General features: G+C 51.2%; 1 protein-coding gene across 3 annotated transcripts in view; it reads right to left on the bottom strand.

The window, feature by feature from the left end:
- Window positions 1–19063, bottom strand: part of CHCHD6 (coiled-coil-helix-coiled-coil-helix domain containing 6) — a 250270-nt gene that overhangs the window by 42809 nt on the left and 188398 nt on the right. For all 3 annotated transcript variants that reach the window (XM_045494035.1, XM_045494036.1, XM_045494037.1), the window contains exon 6: window positions 4336–4406. In XM_045494035.1, the coding sequence (XP_045349991.1) occupies window positions 4336–4406 (71 nt within the window). The remainder of the gene's footprint in view (window positions 1–4335; window positions 4407–19063) is intronic.

Consider the following 19063-nt stretch of genomic DNA (forward strand, 5'->3'; position numbering starts at 1 on the left):
TGTAAGAGAGACTTGACACATTAAAAAGATTACTGAAGTGATAGGTCAATAGTAAAAACTCAGGTGACAACATGAAAATTTTAAAAAATTGATGAAAAACTGAAAAAAAAAAAAAAAAAAAAGACACCGAGACAAGGGAGGCACAGTAATACATGTAACTTAAATTCCAGAAAGGAGGAAAGATAAACCAGGGCAGAGTTTTATTTGAAGAGATAATCGCTGAGAAATTTTTAAAACAAAAGGACATCAAACCTGAACACATGAACCCCAAGCAGGAAAAAAGAAAGACAACTGACTCCTTAGGCACATGATAGTCAAATTGCGAAAAAACTAAAGACAAGGAAAAGCTAAAAATCAGAGAAAAAAAAAGTAATTACCAAAAAGGGGTAATAAGAGTATCAACAGCTGACTTCTCCAGGAAAAAACAGGTATCAAATTAGAATGTAAAGATACCTTGAAGGAACTCAACAAAAGGATTGCTAGATTCTTTCAAACTGAAATATATTTCCAATTAAAAATAGAGAATTTAGGGGCACCTGGGTGGCTCAGTGGGTTTAGCGTCCAGCTTCGGCTCAGGTCATGATCTCATGGTTCGTGAGTTTGAGCCCCACGTCGGGCTCTGTGCTAACGGCTCAGAGCCTGGAACCTGCTTCGGATTCTGTGTCTCTCTCCCTCTCTGCCCCTATCCCCCCCCTCAAAAATAAACAAAAAAAATACAGAATTTATAATCAGCCAAACTACACGAAAAGAAATATTATACAAGTTCTCTAGTTAGAAGGAAAGTGATCTCAGAAAGAAACCATAAATCCATAAATCAGTAATGATACAGAAAATCTGAACAGGACCGCCCAACTTAACCTAACAAACACAGATTACTATACCTGCTGGCAGAATACACATTCTTTTCAAATGTACATAGAAGGCTTCCCAAAACAGATCATATACATAGTCATAAAGCAAGGTCCAAAAATTTTAGAGGATTTACAGTATGTTCTTTGCCCCCAGAATTAAGCTGAATATCAATTATTAAGAAAATAACTAGAGGGGCACCTGGCTGGTTCAGTTGGTACGGCATACAACTCTTGATTTTGGAGTCATGAGTTTGAGCCCTGGTTGGGGGTAGAGATTACTTAATAAATAAAAGGGTTTTTTGGGAAAAAAGTAAGTAGGAAATTACCAGATATTTGAAAATTAAGCAATACATTTTGAAATAACCCATGAGTTGAAGAAGAAATTAGAACGAAAATTAGAAAATTTTTGAACTGAATTATAATGAAATGCAATATATCAAAACTTTATGGTGTAACTGAAGCTGTGTTTATAGAGAAGTCAATGCCTTAAATGAATATATTAGGAAAGAAAGCAAGCTGACCTGGTGCTTCACTGCTTTTAGGATACGACTGAAATCTCTAACATAGTTACAAAGTCCTGTGTGGTCTGGTCTCTGCTGACTTCTTAGAGCTTCATCCTAGTCTGTCTCTTCTAATTCATTCCTCTCTAGTCACACAGGCCTTTCAATTCCTTGAATATGCTTTATTACTTCCTGCCCCAGGGCCTTTGCACATGCCAAATCTGCTGTCGGAAGTGCTCTTTTTCCCCCTCCTTTCTCTAGCCAAAGCCCCCTCATACCACGGGAGTCAGTTCAAAAGTCACTTCCTTTCAAAAGGCTTCCCAAACATATGAAGTTTGCGTTAGGGTCCTCAGACACATGCTTTTTAATTCAAACATTTTGTTTCATGGCTCATTACTATAATCAATCATTATTTGGGCAATTGCTTTTTGTGCAATTAATTTAAAAATATTGTTTGTCATTCCCCAAATGCCCTAAGCTCCTTGCTGAAAGAAACCGAAGCTGTCACGTTGATCGTTTTATCACCAGTGCCTAGCATGGTACCTGGCAAACAGTAGGCACACTATACATGTATGTTAAATGAATACATGACTACACGGACATCTAATTAGTCACCTAAGTAACCACTCAGTTTACTCAAAGTTGTTAAAAGATGCTCACTGTCTTGGAAGAGAACTATCACTGCTGTCAGCGTTGGCATTTATTTCTGTGGCATTTACAAGGCAATTTACAATCATCTGCTAATCCAAGAACGCTCCCAATCAAGGATTCCGCCCTCCAGCCCAATGTTTAAGTAAAATAATTTCCAACTCCACACCGCTTCCTGTGTACTCTGGTTGGGTAAAGAAAAAAAAATTTTTTTGTAAACTCAATTTATTTATTAAATCTGTGCCACGCTCTGCGAGTAATCCAGATGACTGCCATTATTAGTAACAGTCACCCTGCCACTGCCACCCACTGCTGACATCTGAGGCGGATTTCCTATGTGCTATCTCACTCAAAGCACTGGAGGGGGTATCAGCTCTCTTCTGCATGTGAGGACATCAGAGAGGTGACGTGACTTGCCCAGGGTCATAGGAGCAGCCAGTAAGAGGCAGGGCAAGGGTGCACTCCAGGTCTGCTGGACACTCACGCCCAAGCATTCTCTCAGCTCCATCCCAACACCCATCTTACAGAGCACCTACTATTTAGTATTCTGCTTAGTAAATAGTAGTAATTATCAAGGGATGTTGCAAACCTTTGAAAAAACCTTTTACTTTGCTCGGATTAAGATGATACTCACATGCCATCTCCCCTTTGCCTTCAGAAGACATGAGGATGATAAAGGATATGACAGCAAAGTCAAATGCACTAATCCAGGGCACCAGGAGCCCAGGAGTCCCCACTCTCAGGACAGTGGGCCACATGGCAGGTGACAAAATGGTGTGGTCCCTGACAGTAAAGCTGCCTGGCTTCTCCCCAGAGCGTCTTCCCTCAGCAGGCTGTTCCATGAGGCGGGCTGTTCCATGATCCAGGGAAAGAGGGAGGGGCTACGGATCCAGCATCACTGCCCCACAGGCAGTTCCAGGGGACGGAACGGGCCAGGGGCTGTGCTGTGGTTTTTGCTCATTTCCGGGATCACATTACCCAGGTGGCCATCACCCCACAGCCTCTGGGGTGTGACTGCTTCCCAACCTCTCCCTCTCACGGATCGCAATTCTGAGTATTTCTCAGCCCTGGATGGGCCATCGGGGTGCTTATCTGAGATCCAGATGGAACATTCCATTCCTTGGGGGTCTGTGCAGCTCATGGCACTTGCTTACACCCAGAACCCCCTGTGGGATCCCAACGGGCAGGTGTAAGACCTTTCCAGTCTCTACCTGCCTACTGGAAAGTTCTTTCTCTGAGTCCCCTATTACTGCTCTAGGACTTGAAATCCCAAGATAACTAACTGTATGCTCGTCCCTAAAGCTACTCAGTGGTCAGCTTCAGCACTATGTCCCCCTGGCTTCAGGTGCCCCCTGCTACACCCTGGACCTGTACTGAGGCCACCCGTTCCCACTGCCCCTTCCTGGTTCCTTGCACAGTTTTTGTCAGCAGCCGTATTTACAAGCACTTTGACACCTCCTAGCCACCCAAGCCTCCCTCTGATGGTTCCTTCTTGAGGTGCCACATCCCACCCCTCACCAATCTGCACTGGGACCGGTTTGCCTGGGGAATCACCCTGACTGAAGCCTGGAAGGGAAAGGCCCTTCCTTGAGGGAGGAGGGAGTTGGCCTGGTCCACAGAGGCCACCTTCATACAAAGGACCCACAGCTCAAGGCCCAGCTCTCCTTCCCACAGCAACCCCTACAGACCCTCCTGTGACCTCACCCTGAAGGAGGGTGCAGCTGTAATGAACACACCGCATGCGCCTCCCATTCCTTAACGTTCTGGCTCTGAGGCCTCCCTCACGGCGCAGGAGCACGCAGACAGGGGATAGGACGCTGGTACTCAGCACTGAGCGACCTGAGCCAGCCATCAGTGAGTGTCCCTGAGCCCCAGTCCTTCCGGGAATAAAAAGGGAGCCACCCTGAGCACGTGAGCATGCAAGAGGTACATGGCCCGCAACCAGGCACACGGAGGTATGCTCAGGGAACAGGCTGGTCTGAATACCACCTCCACAAATGGGGGGCAGGTGCCCGTAGCAACATCCCTTCCCCGACTCCCTCGGGAGCCCGACGGCCAGCCTGTGGCGTGGCCCTCCTACATGGCATCTGAAACAAGTCTGCCAGTCTGCCGTGGCCCCATTCCCACAGCCAGGGAGCCAGGGAGGAGCTGAGTGCTCGTCTGACCCACGACAGATGACCGGTGGCTCACAGCCGGGTGAGAGACTGAGTAGCACATGGTTGTCCATGTTCTTACAGAGACTTGAAGTTAGGCAGGTGGCGGTAGGTTCCAAGCCCCGTGTGCTGATTCTTACAAATACAGGCTAAGTTTACGAAACATCATAAACGCGTTCTTACTTTATCGTGCCCTCCATTTTTGAAGCTGCCTCATGGAACTGCTGTGAAGACAGTTTGTACATCTCGGCATTCTACAAAGAGAAAAACAGAACTGATTACCAAAGACTGAAATTTCCCTCTGGCTCCCGCATGGGAGAGATGGCGCTAAAAATCGACAGATGCTGATTTCTTGACCAGCATCAAAGCAGATTGGTGATTGATCCACAGCTTGGCTCTGGCTCCCACCACGGTAGGCCAACCACAGCTACAGAATCCCAGAGTAGCAAAGGCTGGAAGGACCAATGGGTCCTCTGGTTTGGGGGTCGGCAACCCATCACTCAAACCCGGCCTGCCACCTGATTTTGTAAGTAAAGTTTTATTGGAACACAGCTACACCCATGATTTGTTTCTGCATTGTCAGTGGCTGCTTTTGGGCTACAACGGCAGAGTCGAGTAGTTTAAACAGCGACTATAGGGGCTGCAGAGCCTAAAATATTCACTATTTGTAGAGAAAAAGTTTACTGAGATTTGTTCTGGTCCAACCCCCATTTTATAGGTGGCCTCTGCTGCCTAGAGGTGAAGCGACTTGCCCAAAGCCACCCAGCAAATAGCTGTGCCAGGACTGGAGCCCAAGCATCGGATTACCAGCTGGGTGCGGGCTCTGCTGCCTGCCGTGACCACCACACTCTGAGGCACGGTGACTGTCTGTCCAGAGCTGCTGAGTGGCTCCAAAGGCATGCCCTCCATCCTTCCTGAGGCTACCTAGTAAATGTGCATGTGCAGAACCAGACTGGTGTGGAGAACAGTCCGGGCCTGCGATATGACAAAGCTGGGCTGAAGCCCTGGGGCCATCACAGCATGACTCCGAGTAAGTTGTTCCCACTTCTTTAGGTCTCAGAGGCTCAGAAGCCAGCACTTGCCACTGGTTTCCAGAAGAGACGACCGCAAATGCCCGTGCTAACCCCACCTGCCACCACACTCCTGGGGGAGCACCTTGAAGCTCACAGTGAACAGACTGACTTTTTGCAGCAGGCTGTCTCAAGGATGAAACTCTAGAAGGCGGCCCAAGACGGGGGGGGGCAGTCAGACTTTCGCCGTGAGGGTGAGGAGACGGCACGGATGCCATGGGACGCCCGCCTACCCTGTGCAGGCCTGGGCCAGACCTTTCACAGAACCCGTGTGCAAGGGCTGGTTATTCCCATTCTACAGGTGGGTAAAGGGAAGCTTCCGGCTCGGGGCGCCTCCAACAGGCACAGTCCTTACAAGATGCTCAAGTGGCAGGGAAAGGGACCCAGAAGTCAGAGAGCCATGCCCTGTGTGTGTGTCAGACTCCGAGCCTGGCTCTCCCCACTCCACCATGCACGGAGATAGCCTGGCCCAAAAGGAACGAGTTGCTCCTTCGACAAAATTGAAGAGATGACAGGTGCTCAGATCAGAGCCATGCAGGGGATGTGCCCTACCCCCAAGGCACCCCGTCGGCCATCTGTAGAGAACGTAACCAAGGCAGGGGTGGAAAGCACCTCTCCTAGGAACCTGCAGGGTACTGAAGGCAGAGTTTGGGTGGGAACCTGGCCCTCACTCCCATTCTGGTACCTGCCCCTGGGAAGAGCCAAGGGGGAGGGGCCACGGAGGGGTGTGTGCCTGAGGGAATGCCTGGGGCCCACATCAGGAGGAACCCAAGTACCCGAATTCTGCCTTGGGCTGTGCTGGGGTGAGCCCAGGGCTGGGCCTTTCACCAACCCCCCCACCCCAGCTGCTAAGTGATCCTGGGCAGGTCCTCAGCTCTGAACTAAGGAGGTGCCCACACCTCTCTCCAGTGGCCCTAAGGCACAGCAGATGAGAAATGGGAACCCTCCCAGCACGACCGGCACGGAACACATAGGGGTTCTCCTGCCCGACCTCCCGGCCTGCAGGTCTGTGCTGACTCTAAGCTGTCCCATGTTTTCTCTCTGGAGCCCTGATGTTCCAACCAAGAGATTATGATTTTGCCTCAACGGGTCTGACGTTGGACCACCATGGACTGTCCTGGGTGTGGGAGAAAGGCCACAAACGTGAATCATCTCAGGGCCTCTCCTCCCGCTCCACGCAGATGCTCTTCTGTGACGTCCTTGATGGGGATCATTTATATTCAGTCTGAACCTTCCATTCACGGGCCCTCACAGGAAACCACATGGTCCGTAGGCCCACATTGTAATCTTCACTTTGGCACATGCTGTGTTCTTTGGGTGAGTCACTCACTTCCTAGTGGTAAGACAGGGCTCCCACTCCGTCACAGGGTGGCTCAGATGGTCCTGAGGGGTGCTGGGCTCACAGTGCCCACCCTGTCCGTTGCAGCCACTGTCATAGCACCATTGAACTTTCTGAGGCCAGTGTGGGCCTTAGTAAGCTCTCCATTCACTCTGATTGGTTCTCTTTGCCACGAGACGGTCTCCGGGCTCAGGTCTTCTCCTGCTTAGAGATGTGTCAGGCCACTGTCTCCTAGGCCTGGGGGCTGCCAGCGGCCCTTCCCAAGGGAGTTCCCACTGCCCAGACGGGCTGACAGGACCCTAGTGGCTCTCTGCTGCTCCCACATCTCCACGCACATGGCCCGGTCAGGGTGAGCTCAGTAAGTCGCTGAGTTGCCTACGAGTGCGGACTGAACGTGCGGTCAGGGAGATTTGTCACAGGAAGTGCCCACAGGCCAAGAAGTGGTTGTGATTACCCCGCTGCAGCTTCCTCTATTGTCTCTCAGAGTGACTCAGAGGAATTCCCCTTCCTGTCGCACCCGCCCTCCCCGCCATCTCTGCCATGTCATCTGCCTGAGCAGACCCCGGGACCACGCAGCACAGGGTGTCCCCTGTGCGGCTCATCTGACACATGCAGGTCCTGGTCCACACCTTGGGACGGCTGCACCTGCCTCTTGTGTCCACCAGGCCTTCCTGAGGCTGCTGGCGTGCACCCTGCAGACCCCTGGACCCTACCACCGTTGAGGGGTTTCTCTAAGGACTGGGGCCACACGTGTTCACACCGAGCGCCCACTAAGTGCCAGAGGATTCCAAGACAGGCACGCCTGCCTCCCAGCCTCCCGGGGCTCCCAGACAACACCACGTCACGATTACAACGGGCCGCTCAGCCAACTGTCCCCGGTGCTATGGGGGTACCAGGAAGGACAGTCTGACGGAGGCCATCTTGGGAGCTGGCACCTGAACCAAGGCCTAAAAAAACCTCTTTTTTATAAAATAGCATTTTTGAAAAAAATAATACACATAGTTTAAAAAGGCAAAAGCACAAAGGGCAGAGGGTAGGAATGTCATGACCAGCAAGCCGTGTGGCCAGCCTGGCCCTGGTGCTCCCCCTCGTGCACAGGGTCTGTGAGCTGGTTGCCCGTGCATACCCACAGCACCGCTCATTTCTTCCCTTCCCAAAGGCTTCGCCACTTTACCCGCTGAACGGTACTCCACGGCAGGTCCCGCTATCGCGGCATCTTCACCTCTGCACGTGACTAAGCACATCCGAAGAGTGCATTCTAGAAGTGAAACTCTCAGGTCAAAGGGTACATCCGCTTTTACTAAACTGAGTCTCACACGGTGAGCAGAAATGAGCCAATGATGGGGGAGGGGGACAGTTCTGTAAACAAGGGAGAGTGAGGGGTGCCACACAGTAGATGCTCCAACTGGACCAGGAGCAAGGGAAGGGGCTAGAGACAAAGACAGCCCGGGACCTGGGGACCCGGGTGGCAGGGGGGTGGGTCTCCACTGCAGGCTGGGAGCCTAGACCTCAGCCCACGGGTTTTACTTTTACGTAGGGGAGTGGCAGGGGAGATGTGTGTTTCAGAGAGAACATTCTGGCAGCCATGTGGACGATGGAGTGCAGTGCCAGCAGGGAGCCTGGAATTGCCTGCCGCGCGATCCCACGGGGGCCTGGGGAGGCCACAGCACTGTCCTGAGAGGAGTGCTGTCACCCACTGGTAAGTTGCGGGGAGAGCACTGCAAGTGCACTGCATGGAATCCCCGCACGTCTCTGAGGACCCAGGGATCGTGAGTCATTATTTCTGGATGGTTTTTCCTCCCTGTTAGATCTTCAGATTCCCAAATTTTGGAATCTCTTCCTCTACCCTATACACAGCTGCCCCTCCCCCTCCTCCTCCTGCTGCTCCATACGCACATCTGAAACCAGAAGACCTGATCTCCATTAATTAAATCTGCCATTGAAAATTAAATAACGTGAGTAAGAAGGTGTGAGTGTTATCTCTATGGGTTTCAAAAGTCACAGTGTTTCTTCAATTACTTCCCAGGCAGTTTTCATATTTCATACTGTCTGATTTCTCCAAGGGCCTGGGTTGCGAGATCAAAAGAGAGTGTGATGGTGAGAGGAGGCACAGCGAGAGGGCTCAGAAGGGGACGACAAGGAAACATGTTGTGGGCCAGAGAGGCAGTCCTGCTGCCCCCGCTGCGGAGCCATGAGGGACCAGAGCGGGGCAGGGTTGGGACCGGGGTGGGGGGGCTTGCGCTAACCCACTAGCCTGGCAGAGGAGCGAGGGGTAGCTGTCCTGGAACAGAAGACAACAGAGGTCAATGTGATGGTCAGCAGGGGAGTGGCTCTTGGGCTTGAAACCTCCCTCGGGGCCACGCAGACATGCACCCAAGGAACAAGCATTCATAAGTCACCTACCATGCACGTGGGCCTCTGCAGTGTGTCACAGGAGAGCGTCTATGAGGCATTTCTGTCAGACAGGAAAGACTGAATAAAGGTCCAAGGACCATCCCAGGAACAAGGGAGGCAGCTGGGGCAGCAAGGATGGGTATGGGCCCTGGAGTCAGAACCCAGCCCCTACAGCAGTACAGCACGGGCCAGCATCCAGCCCTCTGGTCTGCCCCCTCAGCCTCTCCTTTGTAACATGAGAACAGCAACAGGGCCTCCTTCATATGGTTGTGTGGGAACTGGTAGAGATGCCAATGAGATAATGCATATAAAATGCTTAGAACAGTGCCTGGCACAGAGTAAATGCTCAATAAATATTTTGAGAACTTAACACCCAAACGTGTATTAACCAACAAAGACAGCTGGAAGAGAGATCTGGAAATAGTGAAAGAGTGAGGAAGTGTACCTAAGGATGTGAAGTCCACGAAGGGAGGGGTTTTCACCTGTTCTGCTCGCTGATCTATCCCAGGGTCTCTAACAATGCCTGGTACATAGTAAGCCCTCAATAAAAATTGGGTGCATAAAAAGAAGTAGAGGTCGGTACCACTAGAAAACATGTGAAAACACAAGCGGGATGTGGTCATTTGTTGAGTCAATCGAGAAAGTTTGCTGAACTGGGGCTCTGTGCCAGGTACCCTGCGGGCACCGAGGAGAGCACCATACAATCAAATGGGGACATGTCGCCCACAAGGTTCACCGGGATTACTCACGCCAGGCGCTGTAGCCAGGACTTCCAAATAGGCTGGCCCCTTCTTGCCTAGAGCAGTGCTTCAAGGTAGGAATGTGCACCCTTCTGCCACATGAAGACACAAGGCTCAGAAAAGCCAAGGATCTCACAGTGGGGGCCGGAAGTTCAAGGGAAAGAGACAGCACCCGAAAAGGGGTCTATCAGCCTCCCACTTCGTACCATGTCCTTCCCTGTGTGCCTAGCTGACCCCCCAGAAGAAATTTAACAAACCAAAGGCCACGCAGACAGGATTCAAAGCCAATGTGTGGTTACATGTAGAAAAACGTGAAGCTTAGGATCCTGGCTGTCCAGAGCAGGGGAAGATCGCCAGCAAAATTAGTGCAGACTGTGGAAGGGCTCAGACGTGAAGGCTTAAAAAATATCCCAGAATCGGAGCGGAACAGAGTGAGGACAGAAGAACCCCATGCCAAGGCGCTGTCAACGTGGCTGAGGGCCGGTCATCCAGGGAGACGTGGAAATCACCGGCCTAATTACCAAGCTTCTCAAAGCTCGCAGGAATGCTAACTTTTAAGACGAGTGAAAAAACTTAACGTATTCAGGATGTGAAGAAATCTCTGACTTGAAAAAAAAAAAAAAAAAAAAAACCACAAAGAAGAAATGCATGTGAATCTTCTGTGAAGAGTCCAAAGAGTCAACACAAAAATTTCTGAATCTCAGGACATGTGATCAGCAACACAGTTGGTAAAGGAATGGAAATACAGTTTTGTTAAATGGCTAAACAGCTGGTTCTTGGCTGTTTATGAAGTCACACGACTACATCTTTGTCTCTTTCCCTGCTCCTGGGTACCTACCAGCTCCGACTTGCCGTCACGTGGAGAAAGGACCCTTCTTTCCAGACTTGCTCTGGCACTTACCCTGGATGGTGGTGCACAGACAACGCTCTTTCCTTCCACTGCTGCACTCAGCAATGTCCATCTGGGATCCTTCAATGCTGGAGCTCCTTCCTCCCATGGTCCCCTCACTCCTAGGCCATCTGACTGTCATAGCCATCTTTGGTCAGGCCACACCCAAGGCCTCCCACCGCCCCCAGGACGGCCCTGACTGGGATACTACTCCTGCACCGCCCCCCCCCCCCCCCCAGGATGGCCTTACCTGGGATGCTCCTTCCATTTCTAGGACAGCCCCACCTGGGATCCCCCCCACCCCATATCCCAGGAGAGCCCTACCTGGGATGTTCCCTCCATACCCCAGGATGGGCGGACCTGGGATCCTCCCTCCATCCCCCAGAAGAGCCACAAACCTAGGGCTCCAACCTCAGCTGAGCCTTCCACACAACTTATAATTCTCCATAACAGCTATCCCAACCTTTTCTCGAATTCCATACTGAATTCCTTACCTTGAATTCCTGCTATGGGCAGAGGACTGTGTCTCAACTTCAGAGACCAGTAAAGCTACTGCTGGGCACCAACAGGAACATCTCCCCCAGTACCAAACGTGCCTGTCTATGCCCATGAGCCTTTGCCCCCAGAGCAGAGTCCACCATCCCGCCAGGCTCCTGGGTTCCAGGGTCCGCGGTGGCATGGGAAGATGGTTCCCTCTCTCTGTGCCTATTACTTCTTGGTCCCATGGGGAGAATGCAGACCCATATTTCAGGGGTGCTCTGAGGGTGCAGTGAACAATGGGTTCAAGGCCACCCAGCATGTCAGGGCTCGTCTGCTTCTTCCATTCATTCCACCAATATTTACTGTGTGCCTACTATTCACCAGGCCTTGCTGTGCAATCAGAGGGCACAGCAGTAAACAAGACATGAGAGCCTTGCCTTCACAAAGCTAACAATCCAGAAACAGGAAAAATGAGAAAACGATTCTACTCAGAAGTGCCATAAAGGGACACGGCAAGTTAAGGGAATAAAGAGCATCAAGCTGGGGTGGGGGCTATTTTAAATAGGTTGGTCCAGGCCTCTCTGCTGGGGTGACTTGGGGTAGATGTGATGAGGGAAATAGGATTCGGGGAGGTCCTAAGGTGGAGCTACACTTGACGGGTTCTCGGGAAAGCGAGGGGAACATGGCTGGAAGACGTTCAAGATGAGAACAGATGCAGGGAAAAGACAGGAGGGCTTGCAGGAAGCCACTAGAGGTTTGATCAGGGGATGATATGATCTGATTTCCACTCTGGAAGGATCACTGGCTGCAGTGTTACAAAGAGGTTAACGGGAAGAGAGAATGGAAGCAGCCAGGCCGCCTGGAGGCCCCTGCAGGGCCCCAAGTGAGCCAGGGATCATTTCCTGAGGATGTGACAAACGCGACCCCACACCAGTGCTGGAGAGTCAGCCTTGCCCTTCCGTGTCGGCCCTGCAGAGCCGGGAACCTTCAGGAGACAACTCGCAGAGGGGTCGAGCAGGCTGTGAGGGTATGAGCCAGGGGCTCAGGACGGTAGCTGGAGTCTAAGCGATGAGTCCCGTAGCTTTGCTGCAGAACCCCTTCAGTTAGTCCCAGCTGAGTACTGGAATTCTCCTCGGCCCCAGGTTCCATCAACAATACGACCCCAGTCTCGTTTCCTCTGTCCTTCTGTCTGGCAGTCTGCTTCCTGAGCTCCCCTCCTCTTCACACCTCCTGTCGCATTCCCTCATTACGTCCACCCCCCACATTTCCTGCACTGACCACCACCACCACCACCTGCCCAGCGCCTGCAGGAGGACCAAGGATCACCTCTTCCTTCCTCCTGGGGTCCCTGGATGGAGCCGGCAATCAGATGTGGGTACCTCTGCCTCCTCGTACCTCTCGAGGCCCTTCTGTTCTCCATATTGTCCCTGCTCCTGTGTGTCCATTATTATCTTAGGGGGACGCGCTGCACTCATACACCACACTGGTCCCCCTGCTACTACTTTCTCCCCTCTCAGCTTACCCTCCACGCCGCTGTGGGAGCCATCCTTGAATACGCCTTTCAGCTTAAACCTCTTCATGTCCCCCACTGTCTGCAGAGTGGCCTCCGACTCTCCCTTTGAGACTGCCCTCCCTAATGACTTACCTTGGCGCTGCCCCCTCTGCCCTTTCCCTGCAAGGACTCGTCATCTTTCAAGCCTCCGTCGTGTTCTTTGTATCACTTCTCCTGCCAGTTCTTCCCTGCCCACCTGAGATACTCTGGTTCATGTTGTGACACCCAACAATGTCCCCTCTGCTGGACCATGTCATTCCTCTCTCACCTCCCAGGCAAAACTCACGTTTCCCTTCTCGGTGCTCTGTACCACGCTTTGTGGTGGCATTTCCCACAGTGCCCTGCAATCCTCTGCTAACATGCCTATTGCCCCAACTTGGGACTGGGAACCATGTAAGCCTGGGGTCAGCTTTTTGACTTCATTGATCCGTACTTCAAGAATGCACAGAGGTCTTATTAGTCAGCTTGCTCTGGACTTTGCACATCTCCAAACTCTGTCTTCCCGATCTCCCCTGGCCTGAGGGGGCCAATGACTCTCTACCTGGCGGGCCTCCAGTCCTGGGCCTAGCCTCCTGGGATCCGCTCTCATCACCGCTGCAGCAACAGTCCTGAAACAACACCCTGTCACGTCGCTCCCCACTTGAGCCCTTCCCCTCCTCCACCAGGGCACCTCCATCCTGCCCCTCCAGGCACCCCCTCATTCCCTGGACACTTCCACATCCTCTTGCCTAACACACGTGGCTGGCTGCTTTCCGAACCTTGCAAAGGTGTGACCCGCTAATTAGAGTGTTGTGACAGTGGCTGTAGGTGAGACCCTCCCGGAAGTATTTGCATTTGTGAAAAGTCAGAGAGAAAAGATCCCTGTCACTTTCTGCTCTGCCATAATGAAGAGTCGAAGGCTCGGAGCTGGGTTTTTGGGACCATGCCTCTTCTCCTCTGTGTGTTTAGCTAAGCCCCCTAGCATTTTAGGGGTATGTGTGTGTGCACTGCTGTGTGTGTGACTGGGGGTGGGATTTACGACCCTCTGCTTACAAGGGGTGAAGAAACAGAGCCTTGGGCACCTACAGACATATATGTACACACACACACACGCACACACGCGCACACACACTGTAAAGCACTAGATAAACGTAAAGCTGTGTTAATTGGCAATAATTACACAAGTTTTTTAGAATTTTGATTTACACTGAATACTAAACATTAGCCACCGGACCTCTGGATGAATGGTGATCTTGACCTAAGAACTTCTCTCTATTTTTCAAAAATTGTTTTTCAAGTATAGAGCTGCAATATTATATTGGTTTCAGGTATACAACATAGTGACTTGACATTTATATAGATTATGAGATGCTCACCATGATAATGCTAGTTACCATCTGTCACCATACAAAGTTGTTACAATATCACTGACTATATTCTAAATGCCGTACTTTATGTCCTCATGACTTATAACTGGAAGTTTGTACTTCTTAATGTCCCCCTTTCCTTTGGCACCTATCATTTTCTGTATTTATAGGTCCTCTTCTCCAAGCGCTGATTTTCATTAGGTAGAGCCAAGATGCGTCTGGGTGGGAAGACGCACCCCTTTGGAGTCCCTGGTAATCTATCAGGTGACCCAGGCTGGAAAGAACAAAAGCAGCGTCCCCACGGGACACACACACAAGGTGCCGTGGCCTATGGTTCCCTCAGAGCTGCCCTCATCCCCTGTGGCCTGGGGTGGCCAGTGACTCTCTACCTGGCAGTCCTCCAGTCCTGGGCCTGGTCTCCTGGGATCTGCTCTCATCACCGCTGCAGCAACAGTCCTGAAGCAACACCCTCTCACATCCAGGACCACAGCCCCACAGGAGTCTGTCATGACTGTGCAGGGATGACTGTACCCACAGTCCTCACACACAAGCCGAGTGATGTGCAACAGAAAGGGCCAGCCAGAGGTGCAGGGTCAGCTCCTGCTTGAGAGTCTGCAGGGAGGACTCCGCGTTAGAGGGTAAAGGAAGGGACCAGGAAACAGTGAATTCAGAGGAGTGGGATTATTCAAGAAAACCTGCCTGACAGAAGTATGATAAACCGTTGAAGGCAAGAAGATCAAAGCTCCGTTTAAAGTAGCAGGTGGAAAAGATGTTTTTAACATACCTGCGGTCTGCGGAAGGTTAAGTGTCTACCCAGACCCAGGGCCCGTGCGGGAAACCCTGGAGCCAGACTGAGGCCAGACAGTAGACGGTGAAGGAGAAAGGGAAGCAAAGAGCTTTAAATGGCGGCTAAATACAGAACGGCATTTAACCTAGATGGACAGAAGCCACGTGAGGGTAGACAAGGAGGGAATTCGGCAGCGTGCTTGCCGTAAATGGGACTGACAAGGTCATCTACCGCCGTAATCACTCCACTGGCAGCCTGTGGAAGGAGGCAGGGCCGTCCAGCCGGGCCGTGGCGCCGCTGGTCAGTTGGTCCCTACATGTGCAGCAACATAGCCGGCTAAACGAAGGTGTAAACAGTTGGAAAATGAAATGCAGAGCACAAGGGGAAATAAACGGAATAAAAAACAAACGAAGAGACGTGAATCGTAGCTCCGTTTGTGTGACTTCCTGGTGAGCCGACCCTGAGGGAAGCTACAGGCTCTGGAGGCGGTGAACAGTCATTGCAAGGGAGAGCAGTAGAGTCAAACTCCAGAACACAGCCCCACGGCCGGGACGCCGCTGAGGCTGGGAATCCTGCCGGCCTGCTCAGGACCTAGCACATCAGGCCTTCGGGGGCCGCGCGCTCGGGCCACAGCGGCGTTAGCCAGATGTTTCTGCTCTCTGTGCTGATCCTTAAAGTTCCAGCCCAGCAGAACGACAGACGCAGGGTTCCCAGTGGGGACACCGCGCTCGGCAATTCTCAGCATTAGGAGACTCTCAGCCCTCTGTGACGGAGGCTGGCCACACTCCTGAGAGCGGGTCTCAGTCACTCTCTGAGGACTTCCACAAGAGAGAAGTCCCTCCGCCCCTCCAGGCAAGTCTGGACCCCTGGCTCTCAGCTTCACCTCCACCGGGTCTGTCTGAGGCAGCGGGGCAGGATAAGCCTTGCTAATCAAAGGATGGCTCGTGAACCAGCCGCAGCCGCAGCATCGCCTGGGAGCTTATTAGAAACACGGAATACCTCAGGCCCTGCCCCACACCTGCTCTTTAGCGAGCTCCCAGGTGATCTGTGCGCATGTGACGTTTGAGAGGCACAGGTGTGCAGGAGGTGGGCCTCCGGTGGGCTTTGTTTCAATAGCATTCTGTTAATTGTTTTAAAAACTTGAATGCCCTTGGTTGGGTCCTGCCCTCCTCAGTTCAGCACGGTCCTTCTACGTCTCTGTGGCTTTATACCTACAGCTCAGTATACCTGAATTCTCATTGGGCTTCTGAAGACAGCTACACCGGGGCCCCTGGCTTCGTGTTTACACTCTAGGCCCGGAGTCGTCAACCCTGGCAGCACGTCAGAATCACCACAGCAACTTTATAAGCATAAGGCCTGGGCCCACCCCCAGGGAGTCCGATGATGCCTGGGCATCAGCATTTTAAAGCTCTCCCAAGGATTCTCAGGTGCAGCTAAGGTTGGCAATCCCTGTTCTAAGGTCAGGGAAACCTGAGCTGAAAACACGAGATTCGACCCTGGCCTTGCCACAGAACTCTTTCCGTGCCTGTAGCCACGTTACTTAACTCTCTACCTTGGTTTCCTCGGCTCCCCAGTGAAGACAGTAACTACTTGGTAGGCGGGTGCCTCCCTCAAACGAATGCCATAAGGGTGAAGGGAGACAGTGCAGGAGAACCTGGCACAATGCCAGGAGATGCAATATACACACTCGGTAAATGTCAGCGCCTACCGGGACCGCTTCACTCTGGTGGTCTTACAGAAGGAACTGACCCCCTGGTTATGGTACCACAGAGCCTTCTCTTAGCAGCACCCAATCCTTCCTCACATGGCATGTTTCACACACTTCCCCAACCTGTGGCCCGCTCTTTGTGGGCCTTGGCTGATAGATGTTGCAGAATGGAACTTGAGTCCAAGGTGAGTCTGACCAGGAAGACAGCTGCCTCTTCTCTCAGACAGATTACACCTGCAGGAACACGGTCTTAAACTACAGGCGCTTTCGGGAGGATTCCGTGCGAGTCAATTCTTGTTGGTGGCCTCTTTGGCATTCATTCCTTTTCTCCCTCTCCCAAGCTCCCAGTTTCCCTTGAGGAATGCATACAGTTTCAGGGAAGCAGACCACAACTTCAGATCTGGGGGTGGCAGGGTGTGACCGAGGTCGGGCCAACCAATGCATGCCAGTGGCCTAGCCACAGGGCTGGGGAGTGACCTAGGATGGTCCTGCCAGAATGAGTGAAACTTGCGGTGAGGCTGGATCTCTTGCTCTGGGTGGCCAGAAGGGGGCAGACCCAAGGGAACCGGGGCAAAATGGGCGGAGTCTGTGGACGAAGCCCCTCATAGACGCCACACCACTCTGGGTCTCTTGTTTCCTGATGGGTTGAGCCAGTTAGAGTCTGGCTTTTTCTTTCTGGAGGCTGAAAGTATGCATACATCACGACCACTCTGCCACTGCTAAGCTATATCAGCACCTACTCTGAGCCAAGTGCTGCGCTGGAGAACTTACAAACAATATTTCATGTGCCAAGGTTACAGAGGTGCTAAGCAAAAAAGGCTAGAGAATTAGAATCGGATCGTCGAAATGCACGTCACACTGAGCTTAATGTCAACAAAAACTCCCAGGTCTTTTCCACACATGTTGCTACAAAGCACTTGTGCAATAAGTTTTGTGGAGCCAAGTAAAAAAAAAAAAAGCCCACCATTTGTTCTGGCCAAATTTCAATGTAAAAATTTACCAAACAGTCAATTTAGTGAATGCGATTTGGTGAGATCTTCAGAGACCGATTCATCACCATATTGGTCAGGACACTGTTGGTTGCAGATAGTGGAAAATTAGACTCAAACTGGTCTGGGCGCTAATGGGAACTGCCGGCTCATGTTAACTGCGGTCCAGTGCTGTTTTAGGTAAAAATCAGGTGGCTGAACAAGGTCACCAAAAACTTGGTTGCTTTCACCTCTCCATTCTGCCTTTTCTACGTTGCCTTCATCCTAAGCCCGGTTCTCCTCATGGTTGCAAGGTGGCTGCCAGCAGCTTCTAGGGGCCCCACTCTCCCTTGTTGACATAGAGCAGGAAAATAGAACAATTAGTATGCGACACAAGGGCACTCCCACTAACAGGGAAAGGGAAGGGAAGGAGCAAGAAAAGATGCCGTGCTCTCTGAAGCCCACAGAATCCTATTTCTCCAAGGACCCCAAAGTTTCCTTCTGTCTTTTGGGCCTACACTGAGTCACTCTGATCTGAATGAACCATGTGGATCTAAATGAACCACGAAGGCCAGGGCAGTGAGATGTGAAGATCAACTTAAGCCAATCAGGGGATACATTAGACTTGACACTGGACTCACCTCATTCAGTAACGCACAGGCTATATCGACAGGAAAGGAAGGCATCCGAATGGAAATCCAGCCACTACCACCAAAAGGAAGGAAAAGTAGATTTTGGGCAGCCGGAAATAGCAAATTTTTTTGACCGTCATTCAACACATTCACTATTCATCAAGCTTTGGGTAATTTGCAAATCTGACGAGTGGGCGTTCTATGTCTTTAAATCACTAATAAAAATGTTGACGGAGGTGGGAATGAGGAGAACTCTCAGGGCTGACGTTGATCCATTTCTTAGCATCTTTCCAATATGGTAATTTAACCTATCCCAAAGCAGCCTGATCATCTTAACATGTAGCCACCAGACCCAACACAACATCATCTGCCCTCACTAGACACTGCACAGAAGTACAGTTACGGAAAATCCAAGCCACTAAGATTTCAGATGTCCCTATAAAGGAGACGATGTCAGCCTGAGTGCTGATGTTGCTCGAAACCCTGTCTGCACATCCAGCTGCCCGCCAGTCCCAAATGCTCTGCAGGTCCTCAACATACACATGCACGATGCGCTATTTCCTGGTGTTCTGACATCATTTATTGAGAGGAAATTCACAAAACAGAAAGTTAACTCTTTTATATTTTGTTTTAAGTTTATTTCTTTTGAGAGAGAGTGTGAGCAGGGGAGGGGCAAAGAGAGAGAGAATTCTAAGCAGGCTCCACACTCAGAACAGAGCCTGACATGAGGCTCAATCTCAAGAACCGTGAGATCATGACCTGAACTGAAATCAGGAGCAAGGTGCTTAACTGACTGAGCCACCTAGGCACCCTGAAAAGGAACTATTTTCAAGTGACCATTTCAGTGGCATTCAATATAAGCACAATATTGCACAACCATCATCTCTAGGGACACGCATATGCATATATTTGAGTCCCTGTTTTCAGTGCTTTGGCATATATACCTAGGAGTGGACCTGGATCACATGGCGATTCTGTGTTTAAGTTTCTGAGGAATTGCCAACTT

The sequence above is a fragment of the Leopardus geoffroyi genome, chromosome A2 (assembly GCF_018350155.1).
Source record: "Leopardus geoffroyi isolate Oge1 chromosome A2, O.geoffroyi_Oge1_pat1.0, whole genome shotgun sequence".
NCBI classification, from domain to species: domain Eukaryota; kingdom Metazoa; phylum Chordata; class Mammalia; order Carnivora; family Felidae; genus Leopardus; species Leopardus geoffroyi.